Source organism: Tenrec ecaudatus, chromosome 2 (genome assembly GCF_050624435.1).
Source record: "Tenrec ecaudatus isolate mTenEca1 chromosome 2, mTenEca1.hap1, whole genome shotgun sequence".
Lineage (NCBI taxonomy): Eukaryota > Metazoa > Chordata > Mammalia > Afrosoricida > Tenrecidae > Tenrec > Tenrec ecaudatus.
Window position 1 is genome coordinate 221,960,191 of NC_134531.1, and position 27,627 is coordinate 221,987,817.

Below are 27,627 nucleotides of genomic sequence, written 5' to 3' on the forward strand. Positions count from 1 at the left end.
TTAGAGATGATGATCCAGGATGTGTGTGTGTCTACCTTCAGGATGGCTTAGTGCTCCTCTAGCACCTTGCTAAAGTTTCCTATAAGGAAACAGGATTAGCTCTATTGTGTGCACATTCATACATACGTCTGTGCACACACATGTATCCACACAATGGGTTGCTCCGGTAGCTTTTCGTTTCAATACTTTAGCCTCAGTGCCCTCCTGAACACAGCTGGTTAGAGCTCAGCACTAAAGCCAACTGGCTTTGTTCCTCTCCTCGATCTGTATCTGTGTCTTGCAAATGTCTGCCACCAGCCACCAGAAGGACTTGCAGACAAACGCTAGAATGAACAAAAGTACCACTGGCACCTCACTGACTAGCACTGCTTTGTGTATGAAGGTCATTTAATTTTAACTGCCCTGGATGAAACTTTGACCAAGGGCTGCGACCCTACTCTTCTCATAGTCAAATTCAACTGAATAACAAACTGTCACACCCCTCCTGGCTCAATTGCTGGCTCTACCACCGCGGACGGTGGCACACAGTTAATGCCACTCCTACCTGGCCTTGGTGGCACCTGCCCTGAACAACAATGAGTGGGTTTGGGTGGCCACCTTAAAACAAAGATGTGGCAGCACCGTTCTCTAGGCAGCCCAGATTCAAACCCGGTTGCTGACCTCACCCCCATTCTCCCTGGGACCTAAACAAGTGACCTCCGGATAGGAACAGAGGGTCAAAGAGCAGTGAGGCAGTCAAATAAGATGAACTTCCCTTTGATTTCTATCATCACATTTGTTTATGGAGGTTTTTTTAAATTGGTTTCCCAGGAAACCCATTAATTTCTGCACTGAAGTCTTTGCATTCTTGTGTATACCCCCATATCCCCGACCCACACACAAAACCAAACCACTGCCACTGAGTCAATACCAACTTGTGTTGTTCTTGTTGCCATTGTTAGGTGCCCCTGAGTGATCCAGTGTTCGGCAGAACAAAGATACCGCCTGGTCCTGCATTATCCTCACAGGTGATGTGTTTGAGCCTTTGTGGCAACCATAGTGTCAATCCGTCTTTTCCGCTGCCCCTCCAATTCAGGAAGCAGGATGTCCTTCTCCAGGGACTGGTCTCTCCTGACAACATAAGCAACCTAAGTGAGATGACGTCTCGCCATCCTCACTGTTAAGGATTCGAGGTATACATCTTCTAAAAGAGACTGGCTTGTTCTTAAGGCAGACCAGGGTACTTTTGATATTCTTCACAATAGCATAATTCAAGTGCCTCCGTTCTTGTCATCGTCCTGATTCACTGTTCAACTACCTGAGAAAGGGTTTCCGAGACTAAGCTTTTATGGCAGGGAGCAGCCTCCCACAGAGTGCTTGGTGGGTCTGAGTGGCTACTCTTACGGTTAGTAGCCTGAAGTTTAATCCGCCAGGGTTCCTTCTATGAGCTCACACAAGTCACTGAAAATCACCAAACTAGCCAATTTGGCAATGTCTGGGCAGACTCCAGCTTCTCCCTCACTCAAAAAACAAAGAAACTTACAGTCCTGGTGCCCTTGTGAAGTTCCAGAACGAACTCTTTAAGGGAATAGAAAGCCCCATCTCTCTCCCTTGGAACAGCTAGAGTGGCTTGGCGTGGCTTTGAAATGCTGACCTTGTGTATGGCAGCCCAAGGCATAAGCTCGCTGCCACCAAGGGCGCCTGCTTTTCCCTACGCACACTTGATTACAGTCTTGTGTTTCAGGCAAGCCCACACCGCAAGAGAACAGCCTTCTCAAATTTCCCTAGCCTTCCCGATCACGTTAATCCTGTTTTGGGGGTTGGTTTGTTTTTTCCATGCAGAAGCACTTTAGAAAAGTACTACAAAGTAAGAAAAACAAGATTCTTTGAGGGATGAACGACAGACAGTGGAAGAGGCTTCCTTCTGAGCCACACGATGGGACCACGCTTCAAAGTTGTGCCAGGGGAAGTGCTACCTTCATACACAGCAGGGAACTCTAAGTGGTTCCAAAACAGAAATCAGGAATGTAAAACAATCACTGCAATATCTTCTTTAAGTCATAACCAGGAAGTAGCTCAACTCCTTATTGGCTTTGTAGGTTATTTATACTCTGATACCTTCGTTTCCCAGGCACACTCCGCTGGGAAACGCGCGGTGTCAGGCTTTCATGACTACTGAGTGAGTTGATGGATATAAAACGTGGGTAACTGCTAGGCACATAGGCAAGGCTTGATCCGTTCCTGATCACTATGACAAGAAACCCTGGGGGCACTGTAGGTTAGATATTGAGCTGTTAACCACAAAGTTGCCCGTTCAAACCCACCAACTTCTCCGAGGGAGAAACACAGGCTGTCTGTTCCCATAGATTGAGTAAACGTCTCAGAGACCCTACATAGGGTCACCTAAGCCGCCCAAACCAATTCAACAGCAGATGTGGCTTGTTTGGTTTATCATCCTCACAAGTACTTGGATGTCCAAGCTTTCTGGACTACACTGCTAAACAAGCCCTCAGTGCAATGTCCCTAGAGGGCGGAGTAGAACTGATCCACAGGGTACAGGAACCCTAGTGCTATAGTGGGTTGGGCTGATGACCACAAAGTCAAGATTTCAAACCCTGACACCAGTCGCTCTACAGGAGACCGTAGAGGCTTTCTGTTCCTGGAAAGGCCAACAGGCATGGAAACCCACACGGGCAGTTCTACACTGTCCTCTACGGTCACTATGAGTCAGCACGGACTCTATGGCAGTGAGTTGTTTGGTTTTTGAGCATCTTTTCCGAAGTGGGCTGCTAGTTTTCTCCCACACAGCAACACTTGAGTTTGACAATCGAATCTTTCAGCGCTTCACACTGCATCACCAGGGCTCCTAAACAGGCTGTATTAAAATCCTAGAAAGAAGTCATTCACTCAGTCTGTAACTGGCTAGGTCACGCAAAACAAATTGGCATTCTTTTTGCACTCTAGTAAAAGGGTACATTGATTGCTACAACCTTTCTGACCAACAAATTGGATGTATGTATGGCAAAACTTACATACATACCCCTGGGGGTGGGGATCTCACAGGTATACACAGAAACATAGGTACACTAGTCTTTTCAGGGTTATTTACATTTGTGATTACCAATAACTGTGATAACTATCTAATAAAAGTAAAGTGGTTATCAAAAACTCAGAACCAATTCACTGCCATTGAGTCCATTCCGACTCATAGTGAAGAGAGACCTGGTTAGGCACGGGAGGACTGCCCCTGTGGGTTTCTGAAACTGTAACTCTTTGAATTAGAAAGCCTCATCTTTCTCCACAGAGCAGCTGGTGGTTTCAAACTTTTGACCTTGGGGTTAGTACACCAACATTGTAAGCACTATGCCACTGGGGCTCCCATTAATTTACCACAGATCCATAAAATGGATTCAATCTGTTGTTTAATCAACTATTACAATGACAACTCAGACAAAAGTATACATGAATATCCACAGGCTCAAAGACTTGGAGGGTTACATACTCCAGTAGTGGGTTTACAAAAGTTTTCATTTTCTAATATTTCTACTACAAACAGACAATCTTATAAAACACATGGGATATTACTTGATTATCATAACCAATTCTCAGATTGGTTTTAAAATAATACAATTAAACTGAAGGTCATCACAAAGTTATCTTTTTTTTAACTTATAGTCATAAAATATCTGATGATGGCGTCGCCCAGGAGCCGATGGGAGACAACATGGCGGTTTCGCCGTGAGGACCCGTCAAGCAGGGATGAAAATAGATGTGCCTGGAAGCAGATGTTTCAGTTTCTCTGCATAACATCTTTTGCCATACCGTCTGATACACATATCTTGGTCCACCATGGCAGTAGCAGCAGTAACACGGACACTGTCAAACAGAACTGCCCTGAAGCATTTCTTATCAATTCGCAATGGAGTTTTATACAGTGTTTGTCATAAATCTACACCACCTCTCCCAGATGACTATAATTGCAAGGTCGAGCTTGCTTTGACATCAGATGGCAGGACAATAGTGTGCTACCACCCTTCTGTGGACATTCCATATGAACATACAAAACCTATTCCTCGGCCAGATCCTATACATAACAGTGAAGAAACACATGATCATGTGCTGAAAAGTAGATTAGAAGTGAAAGCTCAGCCCCTTCAACAAGGACCGATGATAGAACAACTTAGCAAAATGTTCTTTACCACAAAGCACCGTTGGTATCCTCATGGGCAGTATCACAGACGTCGTAAGAAATCGAATCCTCCAAAAGACAGATGATTTCGAGGTTCTCATTAGGAATCATAGAGAAATGTTATCTTTTGCCTCATTTGCCACTTGAGAAAAATATCTGATGTAGTCCCTACTATGTTACAAATAAAGTAATTTTTAAAAATACAAAAATATATATATCTGATGACATATTAAACACATTCAAATGTTTAGCTTGGTTACCCAATTTTAAAAGGATTCATACTTGGTACCAAGAGATTGACAAAGGACTATTTTTAAGCAATGGATTTCTACTTACTACTATAACCAGAAAAACTACTATAACAGGAAAATAAATGTGTTATGTTTCAAGAATTTATGTAAGCATTCCAAAGCATTTAAGCTTTACTTTAAAAGCACGAAAACATTATCTACATTACTGTCCTGGGTGGGGGCAATTATTCTCATTTTTAGCTGAGAAAATTAAGGCACTGAAAGGTTAGATAACTTGATCAAAGTAATAGACTATATGCATAGGGTCTTCACATCCACTGCCATGCAGTCAATTCCAAATCAAAGGGTTTCTGAGGCTGTACGTCTTTACGGGAACACACAGCCTCATCCCTCTCACTCTGAGTTGATGGGTTTACATTGCCAATCTTGCAGTTGGCAGCCCAATACCTACCTACTCACAGTACTGCATGAATAACCACATGACTGTCAGCACCCTCATCTACACATGCAGAGCCTGTTACTGAGGGAGGCCCAGCAGTCAAGCACTGTATGGGCAAAAGATGTGGTAGTTATCTTCTGTAAAAGATTAAACTCGAAAAAACTGACACCAAATTGGTTCCAGATCATAGTGACCTGACATGTTCTGAACTTGTAAATCTTCACAAGAACAAACAACCTCATCTTTCTCCCTGAGAGCAGTGGATGGGTTTGAACCACTGACCTTGCGGTTAGTAGCTGAGCACATAACCCACTGTGGCAGGAAGTCTCCTGCCCTGTAACAATTACAGCCTTGGACTCTGTAGGGATGATATGAGCCAGAACCAACTGGAGGCAATGAGTCTGGGTTGAGGAACCCAGTGGCATAGTGTAAGGTCACCTTGAGTTAGAAATGGCGTGATGGCACTAATTTCGTTGGTATGGCCATGGTTAACTTCGGTTAGCGTGGCTGCTAACCAAAAAGCTGTCATTATGACAGTCTTGGAAACCCACGGGGGATTGCTATGCGTCAGCACTGACTCAATGGCCATGGGTTTAGAGTGTTGCACAGCTCTGCAGGAGAAAGGCTTGGTAATCTCCTGATATAAAGATTACAATCAAGAAAATTCTATGGGGCAGTTCTACTGTGTCATATGGGGTTGCTGTAAGCCATTAGGGAGCCCTTGTGGCATAGTGGTTCCACGTTGGGCTGTTAACCACAAGGTCAGCAGTTCAAAACCACCAGCCGCTCTGTGGAAGAAAGAAGGTTTTCTACTCCCTTAAAGAGTTACAACCCTTGGAAAGGCAAAGGGGCAGTTCTACGCTGTCTAGGACTGCTGTGAGTCAGAATCAACTCAATGCCAGTGAATGTGGTTGGTTTGGGTTTATGCATCATAATTAACTTGATGACATACAACATTAACAACAGGCTAAATTCAGGAGGTTGAGGGGAGATAGTAAAGATATATCTAATTAGCACCAAATGAAAAACTGAAATATGAAATGTCACTTTTCTAGTATTTATCAGAAAACAATTTGTTTAGCATTACTTGGGCTTAGCAGCGTGTAGAAATGTCATTTTGGTATATTAATAATACAGTAATGTATTGCTACACTGAGACTTAAATTTGCACTTTGAGTATCTAAGTAAAAAAGCTCCCCATTTAAAGGCACACATAAATAACCAAATACAATTTAGAAGATGCTTATGGAGGGGGAAGAAGCAAAAGGCCAGTGTTTTGTGAAGGATAGCTTTACTGGGCAGGAAAAGTTCTGGAGAGTTTGTTAAAAATATAGATTCCAGAAACCCATCCCTAGAGAGTCAGATTCTGAAGTGGGTGGACAGAAACCTGCATTTTGCTAACAAGTACCTCAGTTCTTATCTATGTAAGTGATCTCAGAGCCAGAATTTGAGAAACGCAACCAGTCAGTGATGGAGCCATTCAGAAAGAAAAACTTATTTGGAAAGAGGCTCCAGAATGCACGAAGGCAGTGGAATCTGAGCTGAGTGACATAAGCCCAACCCTCATGTACTACCCATGCCACCAACCCTACAGGACACAGCAGAACTGCTCACTGAGGTCTCTGAGGCCGCATATCTTTAGGGGAACAGAAAGCCTCATCTTTCTCCTACGGAAACTGCTGGAAATGGCCACAGGCCAATGCTTAATCAGCTGTGCCACCAGGTCTCCTCTCATATAATGAATTCCCTAAATTTCACAAATGTAGCAAATTAAAAAGATGACTTGAGGAACTGACCAGCACCTCCCTGTAATTTTTTTAAGTGTTCCAAGAGTTTGCCTCAACATTTGGGTATTTGGGGAAATGATGAACTTTGGCACAGTTCTAGAGCAGTATTAGAGATAAGCATTAAGAAGGAAATTGCTAATCAACAGGGGGCAAAATTAATGCTAACAGTGGCAAACATTTCACAGAACTAACTGGATACCACTCATTTTATCCCCTATTTCACAATGTTGAGTATCTGAACAATCCAGAGTTCCAAAGTACATTAAAAATGTGTTCCTGTCCTCTCTTACCCAGAATAATAGTTCTGTGAAGGTACCATGTGCCTCAGCAATTTAACAAATACATTGTCAGACAAAGAACTACCAATATTTATTTTTAACCCACTGTCAGAAATGCCCCTTACTGGAACAACTTAAAAGAGAGTTGGTCTAATTTTACTGAGGAAAGAACTCTAATATTTTGTAAAGATGCTTTAGTGATAAGCAAACTAGGAAAACCATTTTAAATCAAGAAAACCGTCTCTTAGATAACTTTGAGCTGTTTAAGCTTCTGGACTCTCAACCTTAAATTCATCTAAAATTAAAGATATCCACAGAAATGCATGCACCATATTTTAGGGATTCAGAGCACGGCAGCATGCTAGCTGGCCTGCCCTCAGACCCTGGCCACTACAAGACCCATAATGAGCCTGTTTCTTCCATGGGTTGGTTCCACAGAATTGCTAAAACTACCTCCTTGTGGACAGAATTAAAATTTTCCAGATGACATTTGCTTGTTATTGGACTTGCTTTTATGATCTGTGCTTTTTTTAATTGCTCTTCCTATTGATGATTTGTACATTTTGACCAGAAAAATAGAGGAGGATCCCAACAGATAAGCACAAAGAAACACATCTGGCCAGAAAGTCTGCACAGATTTGAAATTTTAGATTGGTGCAGCATTCAAAATAGTACCGATGACGGCAAAGTTCTAAAGGAAACTTTCATTACATCAGAGGCGATCAAAAATCTCCATAGCTTCCAGCTCTACCGAGAAGCCACAAATCTGTTTCTTCTAAAGCAAACACCTCTACCGTCGGAATCACAACAAAAGATGCCCAAAGGAAATGTAATCTGCGAAGTTGTCTTCTAAGTCAAAGGCAAACAGAAGTGAGGAAGGTGCAGCCTACTCCTCGCTGTCTTCCTTTTCCTGAGGATTTTGATTACATTTCTCTGGCCCCAGCACACGAGACTGCAATTCGGTTCACACCCCAATCCAGAAGGGAAGGAGGAGCAGACGGACAGCAGGGACACGCTCCGGCTGCAAAGGGAGCCGCTCTCTGAGAAAGACCATCAGAGACAGTGCCGGCAGGGCGACTAGGTGCCAAACGGCATTGACTGCCCTTCACTGGCGGATTTTGCGGGCACACAGAGAAGAAAGAGGGATGAGCTGGGGACTCCAGGCCGGGGACGCGAGCGGGTGGGGTGGGGGGTGGCGGCGCGAAGCCGCTCCCCGCGCGCCCCGGGTCCCCGAGCGGCTACCCAGGGGGCGAGGCTTGGCCGACCCGCCGCGCTCAGGCGGCCGACGGCAGCGAGGTCAGCCAGGAAGGACCCGCCGCCCCCGAGGGAGCGACGCCGCCCGACCAGCCCGGGCTGCAGGCACCCATTCAAGCCGAAGCCGTCCCGCGGCCCTGCCGCGGCTCCTCAGCGGCCCCGCCGCCGTCCCCGGGAGGATGGGGAAGGACGGGGCGCAGGGCGGCTCGCGCCGCGCCTCCCCGGCGCGCGGTGAGGGTGAAGGGCGGCTGGAGGGACCCGAGCCGGCCCGGGAGACGAGCGCCTCGGGCGGCCATCGCGACGACCCCCGCGGCCGCCACCGTCCAGCTGGCGCCCGCTCACCTCATCTCCAGGCGGATCCGCGCTGCCGCCCCGGGGACAAATCAGTGCAGCCCACACGCCGCCGGGAGGCACGGGGGAGCCGCAGCCCCGCTCACCATCCCCGCCGGCCGCCTCGGTCGGTCCGGAGCCCGCTCGGGATTCTCCCTCGCGAGCCGCCGTACTACGGAGCAACCAAGCTGCGAGCCCTCCCTCGCTGCACCGCTCCTCTCTACCTCCTTCACTCCCTCCTTCCTTCCCTCGCTCCCGCCTATCTCCACACCTCCCTCCGCCGCCTCGCCCGCCCCACCCACCCCTCGGTGCCCACCCACAAATGGGTGGGAGCAAACGTCTGGCCAATCGGGAAAGAGGGCTCCAGCCTCCTCACCGCCTCCCTACCGCTATCCCCGCCCACCGCGGGGTCGAAAGGAGGAGGAGCCGGAGCCGTGAAAGAGGAGGCAGCGACAGCCAAACCAGCCAATCAGCATGCTCGGACGGGGAGGGCGTAGCTCTCGCGGCCTCCCTACCCCCACTTCCTCCACGAAAGCATTCCTGGAGGTCTCTGATCTGGGGTTTTCGTCGGGGGTTATGGAATTTTGATCCACGATTTCAGTGACTAAGTTGCTGTCGAGACACTTAACAGGGGACGATTACCTAACTTAATATCGGGAAATGATCAGGAATACAGTTGGAATGAGGAAGGGTGTGGTCTTTAGATTGAAATTTACATAAAACGGAACCCATCGAAGCTGTTCAGCCTCTCAGTTTGATTGGAAGCTCCTAGTGCGGGGTGTCGGTCCACCCCTAGGCGGTGGATGCCGGGAAATGTAGTTCCGGGTTCCGTTGCTATGGTGCTCTCCGCAGCCTGCGAGTGTCTGGCCCTGCACGGCAGGAATGACGAGTTCTCTGACCAATGGGAAGAGCGTCGTGGCACGAAGGGGCGGGCTCTCTAAGCAAGGTCTCCTCGGTGGAGTGGCGGTGGCGAAGCTGCAGGCCGTTGGCGCGGCTCGCAGGTAGGTGAGCCTCGGGAAGCGCCCAGTGGCTTTGGGAAACAGAGCTTTGGGAAACAGGCGGAGGGACTCCACGCAGAACCAGCAGTTTAGGGGAGAGGGATGGTAGTTTGCGTCGCACTCCCACTTACACCCTCTTGGATCCAGGCCTGGTAGATGAGGCCACAGAGGAACGGGTAAAATTTGAGAGGCAATTTGAGTCGGAATCGAGTCGGAAGTGAGTTTGGTTTGTCTTTTGCAGGTTATTAATTGTAGGTTTTATCTCTATTTGCATCCCTTCCCCTTTTATGAACGCAAGGGTCTGGAAGTTCCCGTCTATATAATCTCCCGGGTTGGATGTATCACCTCTGCTTCAGTATCACCTGTCATTTGAGTTTATTTTTCCTTTTCCCTGACTCGTCTCTCTCCTTTATCATCAGTTGACGAAGGCAAAGTAACTTAGGGCCAGGTCTACCCTCTCACCCTGCAACAGCCGAATGCTTTAGAGTAGTGTGCAAAGGTCGCCTCAGGCTCTTGTTTGTAATGCAAACGCCTGTTGGGAAAGTTCCTAGGAGTGGAGGGGGGAATCGCCTCCCAGGTGCTGTGCTAGTCTACGTTGAGTACAGAGTTCATGTAACAATTTTGTCCAATCTAAATATAATGTGACCCCTTGGGTAATTTTACATGTCCTGTAGACACTTTTTTTAAATACAAAGAAAATGACATTAATGTATGACTATTTCATTTAGCCTCTTATAAAATAAAAAATAAACCCACGGCCCTCATTCTAAAGGATAGAGTAGACCTGTTCCTTTGGGTTTTTGATACTGTAAATCTTTAATGGAGTGGACGACCTCATCTTTCTCTTGGCTGGGTGACTGGTGGGTTCCCACTCCAGCCTTGCAGTTAGCTGCCCAGTGCTTAATTCTCTGTGCCAACAGGTTTCATTCCTTAACCCATTGTAGCCAAAATGCATCAATAAATAACCAATATAAAATTTAAGAGTTTTCTCTCCTAAATCTTAAAAAGGCTGTGTATTTTGCACTTTCTGTGGCTGGATAAGTTCTCTGTAGGCTCTTGTGTCACTGGCTATGGAAATGGATAGTGGAGATCTAGATGACACGCTAACCAACTGCAGAAATTAAAAGGTCAGGTTGCTGGTCAGAAAGACCAGACCATTCTCTGTGAGATAAGCTGCTGACCTTAGAGGGTCTCTGCACAATATACAGAAATAATAGTAAAGAGAGGGGACATGTTGAATGCTTACTTAGTACCAGGTGATACGATGTGAAGTAACTACTACTGACTACTATCCTTATTTTCCCTTAAAAAAAAAAGGCTAAACTCACTGCCATCCAGTCAATACTAACTCATAATGACCCTATAGGACAGAGTAGAACTGCTCTGTAACTGTTTATGGGAGTAGAAAGCCCCATCTTTCTCCCAGGGAGCAGCTGGTAGTTTCAAACTGCAGACCTTTCCGATTGAAGCCCAACTTGTAACCATTAGCAGGGCTCCTTATTTTAGAGGAATGATCACTAAAGATCTGAAATGTGACCAAACTTAACCTGTTGCCATCAAGTCTATCCCAGCTCATGGCAACTCCATGTGTTAAAAAGTAGAACTGCTCTCATGATAGTGGGTCAGGAGGAAAATCAAGGGAAATAGAGGAAAGAGCTAGGAGGCAAAGAGCATTTAAAGAGGTCTAGACAAAGACATGTACATATGCAAATATATATACGAGGATGGAGAAATAGATCTATGTGCCTATATTTATAGGTTTAGTATTAAGGTGGCAGAAGGACCTTGGGCCTCTACTCAAGAACTCCCTCAATGCATGAATACTTTCTTCTATTAAATTGGCATTCTATGATGCTCACCCTCCCGACATAACCACTGAAGCCAAAGCGGGTGAACAAGCAAATATGGTGAAGAACGCTGATGGTGCCCGGCTATCAAAAGAGATAGCATCTGGGGTCTTAAAGGCTTGAAGATAAACAAGCGGCCATCTAGCTCAGAAGCAACAAAGCCCACATGGAAGAAAACACCAGCCTATATGATCACGTGGTTCCAAAGGGATCAGTTATCAGGCATCAAAGAACAAAAATCATGTCATGGGCTGCACACCTCCATGATACGATCACCGAGGACAAACGGGTGCTTAAGCAAATGTGGCAAAGAAAGCTGATGGTGCCTGGCTATCAAAAGGGATAGTGTCTGGGGTCTTAAAGGCTTGAAGGTGAACTAGCGGCCATCTAGCTCAGAGCAACAAAGCCCACATGGAAGAAGCACACCAGCCTGTGTGATCACGAGGTGTTGAAGGGATCAGGTATAAGGCATCATCAGAAAAAAAAAATCTTACCATAGTGAATGAAGGGGGAAGTGCAGAGTGGAGACCTAAAGCCCATTTGTAGGCCACTGGAGATCCCCTTACAGAGGGGTCTAGGGGAGGAGATGAGTCAGTCAGGGTGTGATGTAGCACCGATGAAGAATACAGCTTTCCTCCAGTTCCTAAATGCTTCCTCCCCCAACTAACATGATCTGAATTCTACCTGGCAAGTCTGGATATTGCAGAGGATGTACACTGATGCAGATAGGAGCTGGAGGCACAGGGAATCCAGGGTGGATGATACTTCAGGACCAGGGGTGTGAGGGGTGATACTGGGAGGGTAGAGGGTGAGTGGGCTGGAAAGAGGGAACCAATTACAAGGATTTACATGTGACCTCCTCCCTGTGTGATGGACAACAGAAAAGGGGGTGAAGGGAGACGCTGGACAGGGAAAGATATGACAAAATAATAATTTATAAATTATCAAGGGCTCACGAGGGTGGAGGGGGGACAGAGGACTTGATGCAAAGGGCTTAAGTAGAGAGCAAATGCTTTGAAAATGATGAGGGCAAAGAATGTACAGATGTGCTTTATACAATTGATGTATGTATATGTATGGATTGTGGTAATAGTTGTGGTAATAGCCCCTAATGTTAAAAAAAAAAAAAGTAGAACTGCTCTCAAGTAGAAAGGAAATGTTTTGCAAAGGATGATGATAACATAAATGATGGCAACAAGAGATGTATGGATTGTTATAAGAGCTGTAAGAGCCCCCAATAAAATGATTTATTTTTTTTTAAAAAAAAGAGCTGCTCCATTGGGTTTGCAGACCTTCCACAGTTCTGCTGGGCAGTCCTAGTAAACTACCATTTGCACCACCTGGAAATGAATTTAAGGTTTTCTCCCCACTCCTCACCCCTTCACCTTCTACCCACAAAAATAGTTGCCAGTGAACTCCAGCTCATTGAGACTGGGAAGACTAAAAGGAGCGCAAAGTCGTCCAGTAAGCAAAGGAGTCAGGATTCAAACTCAAGTCATTACGACTTATAATTCCTAGCTCCAATGCAAAATATCATGGCCATCTAGCCAATTCTAACTCATAGTGACTCTGTCTGTGGTTTCCAAGGCTGTAACTACTAGAGGAGCTGATAGCCTCATTTTTCTCCCACTGTGTGGCCGATGGATTTGAACCACTTACCTTGCAGTTAGCAGTCCAGTGCTTCCGATGGTAAAAACTAATGTTTTTACCACCTTTCACGTCAGTTATGCTCCTGCTCCCATTTATTGGAGGGAACAACGTGTTCCAATTTGAAATGGAGAGGGCTGCCCACAAGACTAAGCTCCTTGGTAGTTTTACAGCGCTTCACTAAATCTAGAATGAGAGTTGTTGATTGAACTAGATTCTGAAGAGCTCATGGAGGCCCGTGAGGCCTCTGGACCAGTACTATGCCCTAGGCAGAGATACGTCTTCACTCGCTCGTGAACTGAATGAAGAAAGTGCTTGTGTAGGTGGGTAATTCTTAAAATACTGTACTATGCAATCACACTTTTTAATTTTGGGTGACATTTCTCTTTTAAATAAAGAGTGAAGGGTTTCTTGCTCCTAATCTGTGAACTTTCTTTAGAATATTTAAAACATAGAAAAGCTATTTTTTTTTTTATCTTAAGAGTTAAGGGAGTGGGGGGAGAGTTAAGGGAAGTTTTTAAGTAGAAGAGCAAGAATACACACACCACGCATGATAAAATATGGTATTTTACAGAATTGTTTTCTTTTTTACAATATAAGTATACCTTTTATAAGATTTTACTTTGATTTTGAACATACTGGTAAGTATTTCATCTAATTAAAATTAGTATTTTTATATGGTTCAGAACATAGTGTAAGTTCCTTGTTAGCTGCTATTGAGTCAGAACCAGACTCCTGGTGACCCCATGTGTTCCCATGATGGAAGTGTGCACCTAGGGGTCTCAGTGGCTGTGTTTCAGAAGCAGGTATCCAGGCCTTTCTTCCCAGTCCACTGAAGTTCATTATCACAGTGACACATGAGCACCACTGAAAGACAGTGCTTTGGCCAGGAATCAAGGCCAGGTTTCCTTCACAAAAGAGGAGAATTTTAGCCCTGAACCACCACTGCCTCCCAGGTGGTAACATGCGTTAGAAAATGAAAGGCGCATGAACAAGCTGTAATAATAAGTCAAAATCGCTTCTGATGCATGGTGACCCCTTGTGTCCAGAGGAGAACGGTGCTTCGTTGAGTCTTCAGTGACTGGTTTCTCTGAAGTACATCACCAGGCCTTGCTCTTCAGACAGCTCTGAGTGGACCCAGGCCTCCACCGGTTCAGGTAGCAGCTGAGCACTAATGGAAAGAAAAGGAGCCTTGGGAATGGGGATGTAGGGCTTCCGACTGCAAGGTCAGCAGTTTGAAACCAGCAGCCGCTCTGAGGGAGAAAGACGGGGCTTTCTACTCCCATAAGGAGTAATGGTCTGGAAAGCTCACCGGGGCAGTGCTACCTTCTTTCTCCTTGGGCAGCGGTTCTCAACCTGTGGGTCTTGACTTTTTGGGGATCAGATGACCCTTTCACAGGGGTTGCCCGATTCATAGCTGTAGCAAGATTACAATTAGGAAGTAGCAATGAAAATAATTGTATGGTTCGGGGGTCACCACAACATGAGGAACTGTATTCAATGGTCGCGGCCTGAGGAAGGTTGAGAACCACCCCCCAATGGGGTCACTGTGAATTGGAATCGACTCAATGACAGTGAGAATGGTAGGAATTCTTCAATTGCTTATCCTCTTATTCACTTCCCACCTCCTCCAACATTGTCCCATGTCATATGATTCAACCAGACTAAAGGAAATTGGCTCTGGGCCATGACATTATTGCCCCCGTATTTCTACTGTGATACAATAAAATAAAGTGCTATTTCAGAAATCTAAGTGAAAGTTATGTATTTATTGTTCTGGGTCATATAATGTTAAATCACCCTATGTTCAATTGTAACTGGCCCAAATATTCCTAATGGATCAAATAAGGACTACTTACCCAACACTTAGCCAATACCCCGAGGTACTGGCAAGAAGGTGCCTCGTATAAGAAATCTTAAACTCCTACATAGAAATACCTATTTGTCAATCAGCTAGTAATAAAAGTAAAGCTGTCAGGCTAGGTAGTGAGTTATTTTGAAGTTCAAAAGGGAGCGTTGTTGGGTACCAGTGTGCTAGACTGGCATACTTTGGAAACCAGTTACATAGTTGGGCAGCAATTTGAAATCCTTTCCTAGAAAATGCCTTTTTTGCTTCTGACTGAAACCTTTTTGATTCAAAAGGGAAATTGTTACTTTTGTGAGTCTTTGCCTTTCTTATATTTTACATTGCTTAAATATAGAGAATGTACCAAAAGATACAAATTGAATCCAAAAAATCTTGGCAACATTCATAGACATCTGTCTCGTTGACGGACACCCACCTCACTTATCAACATGATTAGGGTCCAGTGGCCAGGTCATTATGCTAAAATGAGAACATGGCGGGTGGGACGTCAGATCGCCGAACAAAGCATAGCTGTGTCATTAAGTACTGTCAAATCACAATATTACAGTACTTCCAATTTACAGGATTATGCCCAAGCCTAGTTGACTCCTAACCATCCAAGTCTGTATTACTCTCTCCTGACCCGTACATGGTCAATGCACTAAATAGTCAAAGCACTGTTTCTAATTGCCATAAATGTGAAATGTCAGATACGAGAAGTGAGGGGTAGGTGTAATTAAAACAGACAATGATTTTAATATCCCCATCTCACTTAACTAATGCTCAAACCTTTCAAAACGCATATCTAGCATCTGTTTAAATCCTTCCAGTGATAGGAACTAATAAGCGATTTCATGCAATTTCCTTCTTTAAATTTTAAATTATCGAAAATATCAAAGTAAAAATTCCTCATAGCATAGAATTGCTTTCCAGAGTTAGCTAGGTGTGAGACGTTTATAATGTCTCCTTAACCACTTATTTTGAGGGTGAGGGGGGCGGTGCGCAAAATTAAAGGGGATATATCAAACTAATTTCTTTCTTTTTTTTTTTTTGCTATTTGTAGAATATTCTTTATTCCTGAAGTATGCAATTATTACTATGTCCTTGGCATGACAATATAGATTTTTCCTCAGTGTCCCAATTCCTCAAATCCTATTTTTGCTTCTTTTTTTTAAAATTTTTTAAACAATTTATTGGGGCTCATACAATTCTTATCACAGTTCATACATATACATACATCAGTTGTATAAAACACATCTGTACAGTCTTTGCCCTAATCATTTTTTTCTCCTCTTTTTTTACATTTTATTAGGGACTCATACAACTCTTATCACCATCCATACATATACATACATCAATTGTATAAAGCACATCCATACATTCCCTGCCCCAATCATTCTCAAGGCATTTGCTCTCCACTTAAGCCCCTTGCATCAGGTCCTCTTTTTTTTTTTCCCCTCCCTCCCCTTTCCCCCCTCCCTCATGTGCCCTTGGTAATTTATACATCGTTATTTTGTCATATCTTGCCCTATCCGGAGTCTCCCTTCCCCCCTTCTCTGCTGTCCCTCTCCCAGGGAAGAGGTCACATGTGGATCCTTATAATCAGTTCCCCCTTTCCAACCCACTCACCCTCCACTCTCCCAGCATCGTCCCTCACACCCTTGGTCCTGAAGGTATCATCCACCCTGGATTCCCTGTACCTCCAGCCCTCATATGTACCAGTGTACAGCCTCTGTCCTATCCAGGCCTGCAAGGTAGAATTCGGATCATGGTAGTTGGGGGGAGGAAGCATCCAGGATCTGGGGGAAAGCTGTGTTCTTCATCGGTACTACCTCGCACCCTAATTAACCCGTCTCCTCTCCTAAACGCCTCTATGAGGGGATCTCCATTGGCCGACACTTGGGTCTTGGGTCTCCACTCTGCACTTCCCCCTTCATTTAATATGGTATATATATACATATACACATATATACACATACATACACACACTTATATCTTTTTTTTTTCATGATGCCTTATACCTGGTCCCTTGGCACCTCGTGATCGCATTGGCCGGTGTGCTTCTTCCATGTGGGCTTTTTTGCTTCTGAGCTTGATGGCCGCTTGTTCACCTTCAAGCCTTTAAGACCCCAGACACTATCTCTTTTGATAGCCGGACACCATCAGCTTTCTTCACCACATTTGCTTATGCACCCATTTGTCTTCAGCGATCCTATCATGGAGGTGTGCAGTCAATGATATGATTTTTTGTTCTTTGATGCCTGGTAACTGATCCCTTTGGGACCACTCGATCACACAGGCTGGTGTGTTCTTCCATGTGGACTTACTAATTTATTTCTTTCATGTAAAAGTCAAGGTTGGCTTTCTGGGGCTAGTAGGTTGTTCCAGTGTGTTAGTGACCCAGGCTCCTTTGGTCGGCTTTCTGTCAGATTGCATAACAATGTTGGCTGTACAATGTCAAGTTTGGGTACATTTGCCGTCCTCTTTGACCTAAACAAAACTAGTGTATCTGATTAGAGCTACCATCTACAGCCTGCAAGCATACAGCACCCAAACCAAACTGCCAGCTAATTACAGCGAACCTATTTTAGCAAGATATCTGGTTGGGCAGGTATCTTTTCTGATTTGTGGGTATAAAGGAGAAGTCTCACAGATGAATAAAAACATTGCAAAACCTTAAGAAGTTACTTCTTCTCAAATGCTTAAATTGCAAATGAAGATTTCCTCTTAACAATCCAGAAAATTTCACTGTGCCAGAACAGGATGAAGCATAGGCCATTGGCTACACAGCCTCTGCTGTTGACCACATGAGGCCACATTTCAGTGTTGACTTCATCTGACTTCCTGTAGCTTAAAAAAAAACACAAAAAAACCTGCCATCATGTCAATGCTGACTCATAGCAACACACTATGGGTTTCCCAGACTGTAACTAACTTCATAGGAATACAAAGCCCAGTATTTCTCCCAAGCTGCTGTGGGCGGTTTTAGACTGCTGACCATGAAGACCACAGCCCAACACAAAACCACTACACCACCAGGACTCCTATAGCTTAAGGGTTTGATAATACAGCATAGGTTTTCTGATGACACAAAATGAGGGTGTGTTAGGAATATTACAATAGAACCCTAATTCTAATGGTTGTGTTAGGGAATAGTAGAAATCGCTTTAAGGAAAATTGGACTTTTTAGGAACTGAGTTGGCCATAGGGTGGTGGCAATGTAGGTAAGAGGGAGGGTACTGAAGCAATTGCCCCATCTGTGACCATAATCCAGGCCCATGGTAGAGAGTTATTAGCATATCACCCATGCTACCATAATGGTCCTTGAAAATAGCCCGCCAACTAAACTCATTGTCATCACGTCAGTCCCACTCACAGTGACTGCCCATGGGTTTCCGCACTGTAACTGAATGGGCGTAGAAAGACTCAGCTTTGTCCCACTGAGACTAGTGATTTCAAACTGCTGACCTTGCCCGATGCATAACCCACTACACTGCCAGAGCTCCTTTGAAAGTGAACCAGGAAGCAACAGCTTCATGTGCTTACAACACAGAAGAGTGGGGGATTGTGAGCAAACTCTTACTCTAGGAAAAGCTAGGTCTAATTGTCTGTTGACTCTGAGATTGCTGTGATGTTCAGGCGCACATGTAGATGAGGAATGGGCTCTGAGGTTTTATTTACAATTACTGATAGATGAGCTCCCAGGGGGTTAAGCCTCTCCAAAGAGCAAGTGGGGTTCATGTTGCTTTTATAACTGCAATGAAGCCATCTGAAATTTCTTTCCATTCTCGTAAAAATAGACCGTTAGCTTTGTAACTGCTGTTGCAGGATTATTTATCGTCACGTGGTTCATTTATGCAAAGCCCTCTTTTTTGCTTTGTTCCAAAAAGCATTTCATTTTTTAAAATCCCTTAAGATAGATCATTACCTTTATTAACTCCCATTTGGAAGTGTTATTTATAGTCATGTTTAATTTATACAAAGTCCTCTCTTCTGCTTTGAAGCAAAAATTATTTAAAATGTCTTCATTAATTTTCTCCAGACTTTTCTAATATGTTTAATGTGCAGCCACTATAAAATTTAAAGATACTGTGAACAGAAGAACAATTGTGTAGATGGCACAGGGCCGAGCGCTGCTCTGTTATGTTGTGCATTTGGTCACGCTGAGTCGAAATCAACATGACAGCACTAGCATGCACATAGCCCTCGATGTGTCGACTCATTTCAGATACTTTAACAATCCCATATGCCTGTAAAAAGATAAAATATTTGTTTTCCCTAGTGCCTATCATTCTACACTTTAATAGGTTTATTTTCATTTAAAATTTTATGTCACTTTTCAAAACAGCACCATTTATAATAAAATAATTTTGAAGTTACATAGCATTCACTCTTTGAAATAAGGACGATACATTTAAAGTTTTACTTGTATTCTGTAAGACTTTATTTTATTTCCTATGTTCAGCTCTTCTTTAATTCAGTAAAAATTATATTAAGCAATGCACTGAATCTTCCACTTAATCTGGACCATTGCCTAAGAAGCCATTTGGCCTGAGTACCATTTTTCATGCCATTTTCTTAAGGTTGGGAACTCATTATTCCTGTTAGGAATTTGTAAAACAGATAAATGATATTTCTTCAAGCCACTTTTCTTCATTTTGTAACTGTGAGGATTTTTAAATGTTTATCCCAGTTATTTATTGGATCAGCTACACTTAACTTTTTTCTACTCAGGCCAATTTTTACCCATTTTAGAAGAATCCTTTAGCCTGAACTGACTAAAAATACTGGCTTTGTTAGATTATTATATTTGTGTTAGCTGACTCTGGTACACAATGGCGTAGTAGTTACTCATTGGGCTGCTAATTGCAAGGCCAGTGGTTTGAAGCCATAAGATAAGGCTTTCTACTCCTGTAAAGGGTTATAGTCTCGGAAACTCACAGGGGCAGTTCTCCCCGATCCTGTCTGGGCAGCTATAAGTCACAATTGACTAGATGGCAGTGAGTTTTTTGGTAAGCAGTTACCTTCCAGGATCCTTCAAATTGGGGCACAGTGTGAGGTGCGTGTCCCTTGACCAAATGCCTGGTATTAAGATGGCTGGGGTAGACAAAACGGGTTTTCAGAGTTGCAAAAGCAGATGCTTTTAAATCAAGTTGCCAATTGCTTCACTTCTCAAAAAGGCAACCCAATAGCTCCAAGCTGAGCTGGAGTGGAGACTTCGCGAATAATATTAGATGTTGAGTCTTCCAAGCAATAGGTGGGAAACCTTCCCATTAGTAAATAATAGGGCAGGCTTTTGTATATTAGCATGTAATTAAAAAATAGAAGCTCAATGAAGATAGGGTTGATAGGTCATTTCAGGGAGAGGTAAGATTTGAGTTTTATTTGCTTAGCTGAATCTATAGAATAAGCACAGCACCCTCTAAGTAAATAGGCAGTGCCCAGTAGCTCTGACACGGGTGACCACGTGGTGTGAAATCATGCTGAGGTGCAGGGGTGGTGGGGGTAAGGTAGTGTAGGCTGGAAAGGTGAGTGGAAGAGATTAAGGTACACATAACACATAACTACTTTGCCTATCTATACGAGGGAGTTCCTGAGTGGCACAAAAGGTTAAACACACTAGGCTGCTAAGGGAAGGGTTGGAGGCCTTGATTGCTCACTTGCTAACTTGTAGGATGACTATATCCAAAGATGCCTCAGAAGGTGGGCCTGACTGTTTACTTCTGAAAAATCAGCCACTGGAAAGCCTATGGAGCATGCTTCTCCCACACACGTGGTCGCCATAGATGGAACCAACTCAACAGCAGCTGGTTATACGCATACACTCTTGCCACCTCCCCCTCCTCCATCCCAGCTTCTCCCACCCACACTGACAGACTAACCTTCTATAGCCAAAGGGTTAGTGAGTGCCAGAACTGATTTCCTCTTTTAACTTAGCTCACTCTTTCAATATACATTGCTGATAGATGCCACATCAACAAATTCTGTGTCTTGATTGTATATTCATTACTGTTCCAGCATTCAGTGGTAACATCCTAAAAAGCATCAGCTATGGCTCAGCTAACCCTCAATAAAAACTCTCCATGTGGATCCATAAGATACAGTGACTTTGACCAGGCAGGTGGCTGTGTAAGTGTTCAGCCTGTACATTTACACTGGACCTCCTGCTCGACAGCGACAAAGCCTGCACTTTGTGTTAATGCTCTACTGTTACCATCCTGAAACTTTAATAATTTTTAGCATGATTCACCGTATTTTTATTTTGCATGAAAACCCATTGACATCAAGTCCGTTCCAATTCATAGCAGCCCGATGGTGGTAAGTCTCGTGGAAGCAGACTGCCATATCTTACTCTCGTGGAGCACTTAGTTCATTTGAACCACAGCCCTTTCGGTTTGCAGCCAAGCTTTTAACCACTGTCATGCCAGCATCGGACCCCACTTACTGGGTATAGATCTGTCGATCACTCAGTGTCATCGAGTCAGTTCTGATCATAGAGACCATGAAGGATAGAGTAGAACTGCCCCTATGGGTTTCCAAGGCTATACATCTTGTGGGGAGCAGAAAGCCTCATCTTTCTCCTGTGGAGCAGTTGGTAGATTTGAACTGCAGACCTAACGGTTAGCAACTTAACATGTAACCCACTACATCACTGGGGCTCCTTGATCTATCAATAAGTACCTAATAATTATTGATCTTAACCTTACAGATGAAGAATTCTAATTTTAAAGATGTTAGTAGCCCATTTGGAAACCAATGTAATCATTAAAAATAATGAGTTTGATAGGCAAGTCTATAGAGACAGTAACTGGATTAATAGTTCCTTAGGGGCATGGCAAAGGTGGTTGGGGGGAGATGGGGAGCTGATAACTGCATAAAAAAATGAAGAAAACGTTGTAAAACTGATTGTGGCAATGATTGTACAACTCTTGGTGATGTGGCTGAGCTATTATATGATATATGAATTATATCTATGCCAGTAAAACTGTTGAGAATTTAAAAATAATAATAATGGCTTTGAAATAATTCCAACCTCAGTTATGTCTTAGCTGTAGCCCTAATGGCGCTAGGAGATCCCAACTATCTGCCTTAACTGCTATAAAACTCAGACCCTCACTAAAAAGATCATGTGCAAGAATATTCTTATCAGGACAATTTGTAAAAGCTCTATAATGAGTTGAATAGAGCAAGTTGAAGCAAACTCTTAGCAACCCTATAAGAGGAATAAAACATTGAACCACCTACTTGCCAGTTAGCAAGCGAGTGCTTAACCATTGAGCTTAACCATCAGCTGGGCTCATCATGAGTTACATTGTATCCACCTTGTGTTAAATTGGGTTTTCTTTTCTTTTCTTTTTTTAAACAATTTATTAGGGGCTCATACAACTCTTATCACAGTCCATACATATACGTACATCAATTGCATAAAGCACATCCGTACATTCCCTGCCCCAATCATTCTCAAAGCATTTGCTCTCTAAATTGGGTTTTCTAGAGAAGCAAAACCAATGATGCTTGTATGTTCATTTATAGAAAGATTAGTATCAATAAATGACTTAAAGTTGTAAAAATAGTTCAGTTCAAGTGAGGCTTCTCTTGGCTTGTGGAGGCGGATGAACAGGAAGCAGGATGATGAAGCAGAGACATCAGGGGCATAGGCTGGTGGATACACAGGTCCAAAATTGGCCAAATTAATCCACCATCAGTAGTCCACTGACGGCTCCTGGGATCAGCAGAATGTGCAACAAGAGATTGAGAAGCCAGTCTACGAGAACCAGCTCCAACAGAAGGCAAAGGACCAAAGAGGAGTCCTCTCTCCTTGATCTCTCTCACTTATAAAAAAGGCTATGACACCAATGAGGTGTGATCTGGCTGTGACACAATTAATAGGTTGAGCTCTGCACCTATCCTTACCCAAGAGCGTCTAGTTGACCTAATCCCTAACCAGAACATCCTGGAGCCAAAGAATGTGATCTTAATTGGAAAAGCATTTTTGCAAATGTAATTTAAAATGAGGATAAAGCTGAGACCGTTTCTGGATTAGGATGAGTCCCAAATCCAATGAGACAAAGAAGAAGGCAATATGAAGATGGAGGCAGAGATGAGAATGATGTTTCTATACAATGCCCAGATTTATGGAACAACCACTAGAAACAATGAGAAAGGCATGGAATGGTTTTTGCCGCTGAGCCTCCAGAAGGAACCAACTCTGCCAGCACCTTAATTTCTCACTTTGGGCCTTCTGAATTTTAAGAAAATAAATCTCTGTTTTAAGCTACCTTGTTTGTGGTTATTGGTCATGGCGGCCCTAGGAAACTCATACAAATGGAAAAGAAGCAAAAGAGTGCATTCGTCCATGAAATGGATACCATATATACTCGAGTATAATCCGGTTTTCAGCATTTTTCATGCAGTTTTTGTGGTAAAATTAGATGCCTCGGCTAATACTCAGGTCGGCTTATATTCAAGTATATATGGTAAATAAACGATCTAGTCCTACAATTGGATAAAGATGGGCTTTCCATTCTCATAGATTTAGTGTTGGAAACTCACAGTGGCAGTTCTGCCCTGTGGCAGTGAGTTCGGTTATAGGAATACTATATAGCAATAGAAACTAAGGAACTATAAGCAACAATATAGTTGAAATGCACATAAATAATATTAAGTGAAAAATCATACAAAGCTCGAGTTATAAAGCAGAGTAAGCAAACCTGTGCTGTTAAGGCAGGATATTGGGGGAATGGAGGTAGTGACTAAAAAATTTAAGAGGACTTTAGAGGGCTGGTTACGTTTACTGATCAGGTTGCTGGTCACATGGGCATATTTAATTTATGAAAGTCAACAAGTTGTACATTTAGGATTTATGCTTTCCTATATGTATTTTCTACTTCTACAAAACTGACATTTAAAAATAATCTTGCCATCAACTGGCATAATGGCCACAAAAGTAATGTTTTACACCTACTTTAATATGGGATAGGACAGAACTGCCCTTTCGGGTTTCTGAGGCCGGAATTTTTTTTTAAATTATTGGGGGCTCATACAGCTCTTTTTTTTTTAACAGCTCTTATAACTATCCATACATCCATTGTGTCAAGCACATTTGTACTTATGTTGCCATCATCCTTTTAAAAACATATTACTTCTTTCTATTTGAGCCCTTGTTATCAGCTCCTCATTTTTTTCCTCCCTCCCTCATGAACCCTTGATAATTTATAAATTATTATTTTCCTATCTTTCACCTACCACTAAGAAAGTGTAAGGGAGAAGAAAGCCTCCTGAGTTTGAACTACCGGTTGAGTAGTTAGTAGTCAGGACACCTGGAAACACATCGTCGAATGGACTCATGGGCAATTCCAACCTCAGTCTTCACAACCCTGGGGCTAGAAGAACTATGTGGTGCCTGGTACCACTGCCAACTGCTCTCAAAGGGTTTACATTATGGCCTGGATAGAGTGGGATGAAATGTGGAGGAAAACTCAAAACCATAAAAAAATGTTCAGGCTTACTGACGTCCCCCATTCAATGTCTGAAATTAACTCCGTGACTCAATTTTCAGCCAGATGATAGGTCTGTAAAGGGAACAACAACACTAGTGATGTATAGATACCATAGAGTATTTAATCATTTGAGGTTAAAAGGGGCAAAACTTGAAAGGCTTAGGAAAGGAAGAGGCGGAAGAATGGAAACAAGAAACAGAATACGTGGAATAAATGATGTTACACTGTGGCAGTTAGGTTTTATGCCAACTTGGACCTGTGTAAAAATGTAGGGGTGAAGTCCTGCATTCAGGTCACAGCCTGATGACGCTTCCTGGGAGGTGTGCCCTTTTGATGAGAGAATGGCTTTCTCTGCCACGTCATGCTCCTTGCTTACTGGCACTCTGACTGCCTCCACGATTAGTCTTTGGCCATTGACCGCTGACCTAGGGACTCAACCTCTGAGCTGTGTGCCCTGCCATGTTTCTACTGACTTTGGATCCATGCATCTCTGCACGCGCCACCAGCCTGTGATCTCCCTGCTTCTCTTTCACCTTTCAACTTTCTTCATATGAAATTGTAGCCATAAATCCATGCCGCTGGTTTTGCTTCTCTGAGTAACCCAACCTAATGCCTACACTGAGGGGATTGCAAAGAAAGATGAAACAAAATGTGTATGAATTGTTGAATGTAAAACTGATTATCTGCCCTTTGAACTTTTACCCAATTCATAATTTAAAAGAAAAAAATTGTAAAAATAGTCTTGCCCATAGAATGACTGTGAATATCAAAGAAACAACTATGGAACAAGAAATGAGCCACAAAGTTCACCTGGTACGGTTTTACATTCTTCCAGTAAGTGGTGTGTAAGGAGTCAGAGGGATGGAGGGCATCCTTTCAACAAGTCTTGATTGTCCAGTTTCCTTGTTAGTGGTCATCTGTAAGTCTTTTAAAGCTCTTGAAATGACGCGTTTTGAAATAAACTGAGCTTCTTAGCCCTTGTAATTACTCTTTTCCTTAGTATATCTAATATTTTTGTATTATTAAGTGTGAAAGTTAAATTCGAGTTCTGCTTGTCTTCGTAGTGGAAGGCTGAAGTGTAAATTCATTTGCACACAGAGATTATTGTATATTCTCTTACTTTATTCCCCTCAGAAAGAGCCCTAAATTTGTCTGAAAAATAATACACTTGTACTTTGCCTTTCCCGACCCTTTCCAGCAGTTATTCATGTTTCCACCCATTTGACCTAGAAAACAATTTGTGTGTTTCATGTTTAGGTCACTATGAAAGGCTTATATTTTCAACCGAAGTCTACAAATGAAGAAATGACATTTATATTTCAAGAAAGGGTAAGAAAATTGTTTAATCATTAGCTGAAATATTTTGTCTAATAAAGCCTGTTTTAAATTACCTGTTCTAATTATTTTGCATAGAATTAAATGACCATAACTTACTTAAATGAAATACTTCCAATTATTTTCCTTTAATGTTTATATGAAAATGTTCACCCATACTGTGCTAAAAGATATATTTTTAAAAGAATTGCTACAAAAGAAATTTTTAGTTTCTCCAAGTACCAGCAGTGGTATATAAGGTATTAGTAAAATAGAACCACCATCTTCTATGTAGTTCTTTATATATATATATTGCAAAATTAATTCAAATTACTCTTAACGTCACAGTCATGTGAGTTTTCAACGTATCTCTATTTCAGAATATACTTTATCTTAGACTATAAAATGAAAGAAATGGAAATGCATTATTTTGTATACTAATTTCTGGACTTTGCAACATTACTTCATGCACCAAATATGAAATGATCTCTAGTGTTTTAATTAGAGAGTTGTCATCGATAGAATTTTCATGCATTTCATTGTTATACAAACCAAATTCATCCCACTGTAAATTTAGAGAAGAAAATGAACTGTTGTATCTATTACCAGCATTTGCATCAGTAGTAATTAGAATTCTTGGATAATTAACACAGTCTGTATTTCTCTTTGTAGTAATCACTTTGGGTCAGCAGCCTACGTTTCAGGCACTATGGCTTCTGCCATTGGGTCAGGGGGAGCAGATGAGGGCCCACGAGGTTTGAGTGGCTCTTAGGAACAGTCTTTTCCAGATTCTCACATCCATGACTAAATTCATGATTATTTATTATTATTCAGTGTTAATGTTTGGTTTATTAAACATTATTTAATAAATTTATTAAATGTCATCTTGTATTATCCAAATAATATTTAGTAGTCTTATTAAATATTATTAGAATAGTATTAAATACTTTCATAACAGCACAGGGTATTACCAAATCTGAGACTTGAAGGATAATACCAGAATATTGTATTCATGGCAAATAAAACACAATGATAACAACCTTTGATTTGTTGACTGCTGGCTTTTTAATTTTTTTAGTAAATCATTTTATTGGGTGCTCTTACAGGTTCCCCGTTTCTCTGATCACCTTTCCCCTACTGCTTGGGATGGCTACTCCCCTAACTGTACCTGAGGGTTTTATCTGTACTGGATGCCACCTGTTGAGGACTTTTTTTTTTAATCATTTTATCCAGGCCTCCTACAGCTCTGATGACAAGCCATCCATCCATCCATGTGTCAAGTACATTTGTACATTGTTGCCGTCATCATTTTCAAAGCATTTTCCTTCTACATGATCCCTTGGTATCATCTCATTTTCCCTCTCCCCACTCTCCCTCCCTCATGAACCCTTGATAATTTATTTAAAATTTTTTTTTTCATGTCTTACACCAATCACTGTCTCCCTTCACCCACGTTTCTGTTGTTCATCCCCCTGGGAGGGGTTATATGTTGATCATTGTGATCAGTTCCCCCTTTCTCCCCGCACCTTCCCCTTACCCTCCTGGTATCACTCCTTTCATTATAGCGTCTGGGGTCTTAAAGGCTTGAAGGTAAACAAGCAGCCATCTAGCTCAGAAGCAACAAAGCCCACATGGAAGAAGCACACCTGCCTGTGTGACCACGAGGTGTCGAAGGGATCAGTTATCAGGCATTATCAGAACAAAAAATCATTATCAATTTGAATGAGGTGGGGAGTGCAGAGTGGAGACCCAAAGCCCATCTGTAGGCAACTGTACATCCTCTTACGGAAGGGTCATGGGGAGAAGATGAGCCAGTCAGGGTGCAGTGTAGCAACGATTAAGCATACAACTTTCCTCTAGTTCCTAAATGCTTCCCCCCCAACCCCACTATCATGAGCTGAATTCTCCCTTGCAAGTCTGGCTAGACCAGAGGATGTATACTTGTACAGATAGAAACTGGAAACACAG

At 42.9% G+C, this 27,627-nt stretch overlaps 2 protein-coding genes and 1 pseudogene across 4 annotated transcripts in view; 2 read left to right on the forward strand and 1 right to left on the reverse strand.

Moving 5' to 3' along the window:
- The window catches only part of ITSN1 (intersectin 1), a 172,071-nt gene extending 163,307 nt beyond the window's left edge, over positions 1-8,764 (reverse strand). For 2 of the 3 annotated variants that reach the window (XM_075542338.1, XM_075542337.1), the window contains exon 1: positions 8,520-8,763. The gene's annotated coding sequence lies outside the window, so the exon portion shown is untranslated. Of the gene's footprint in view, positions 1-8,519 lie in introns of all 3 variants that reach the window. The other variant, XR_012782874.1, reaches the window with a different exon arrangement.
- LOC142439752 (large ribosomal subunit protein mL42 pseudogene) lies at positions 3,690-4,350 on the forward strand (annotated as a pseudogene).
- Positions 8,765-9,355: 591 nt separating the features above from the next.
- CRYZL1 (crystallin zeta like 1) overlaps positions 9,356-27,627 on the forward strand; it is a 46,364-nt gene continuing 28,092 nt past the window's right edge. The window contains exons 1-2 of the mRNA XM_075542339.1: positions 9,356-9,508; positions 25,603-25,674. Of these exons, the coding sequence (XP_075398454.1) occupies positions 25,609-25,674 (66 nt within the window). The 5' untranslated portion in view covers positions 9,356-9,508; positions 25,603-25,608. The remainder of the gene's footprint in view (positions 9,509-25,602; positions 25,675-27,627) is intronic.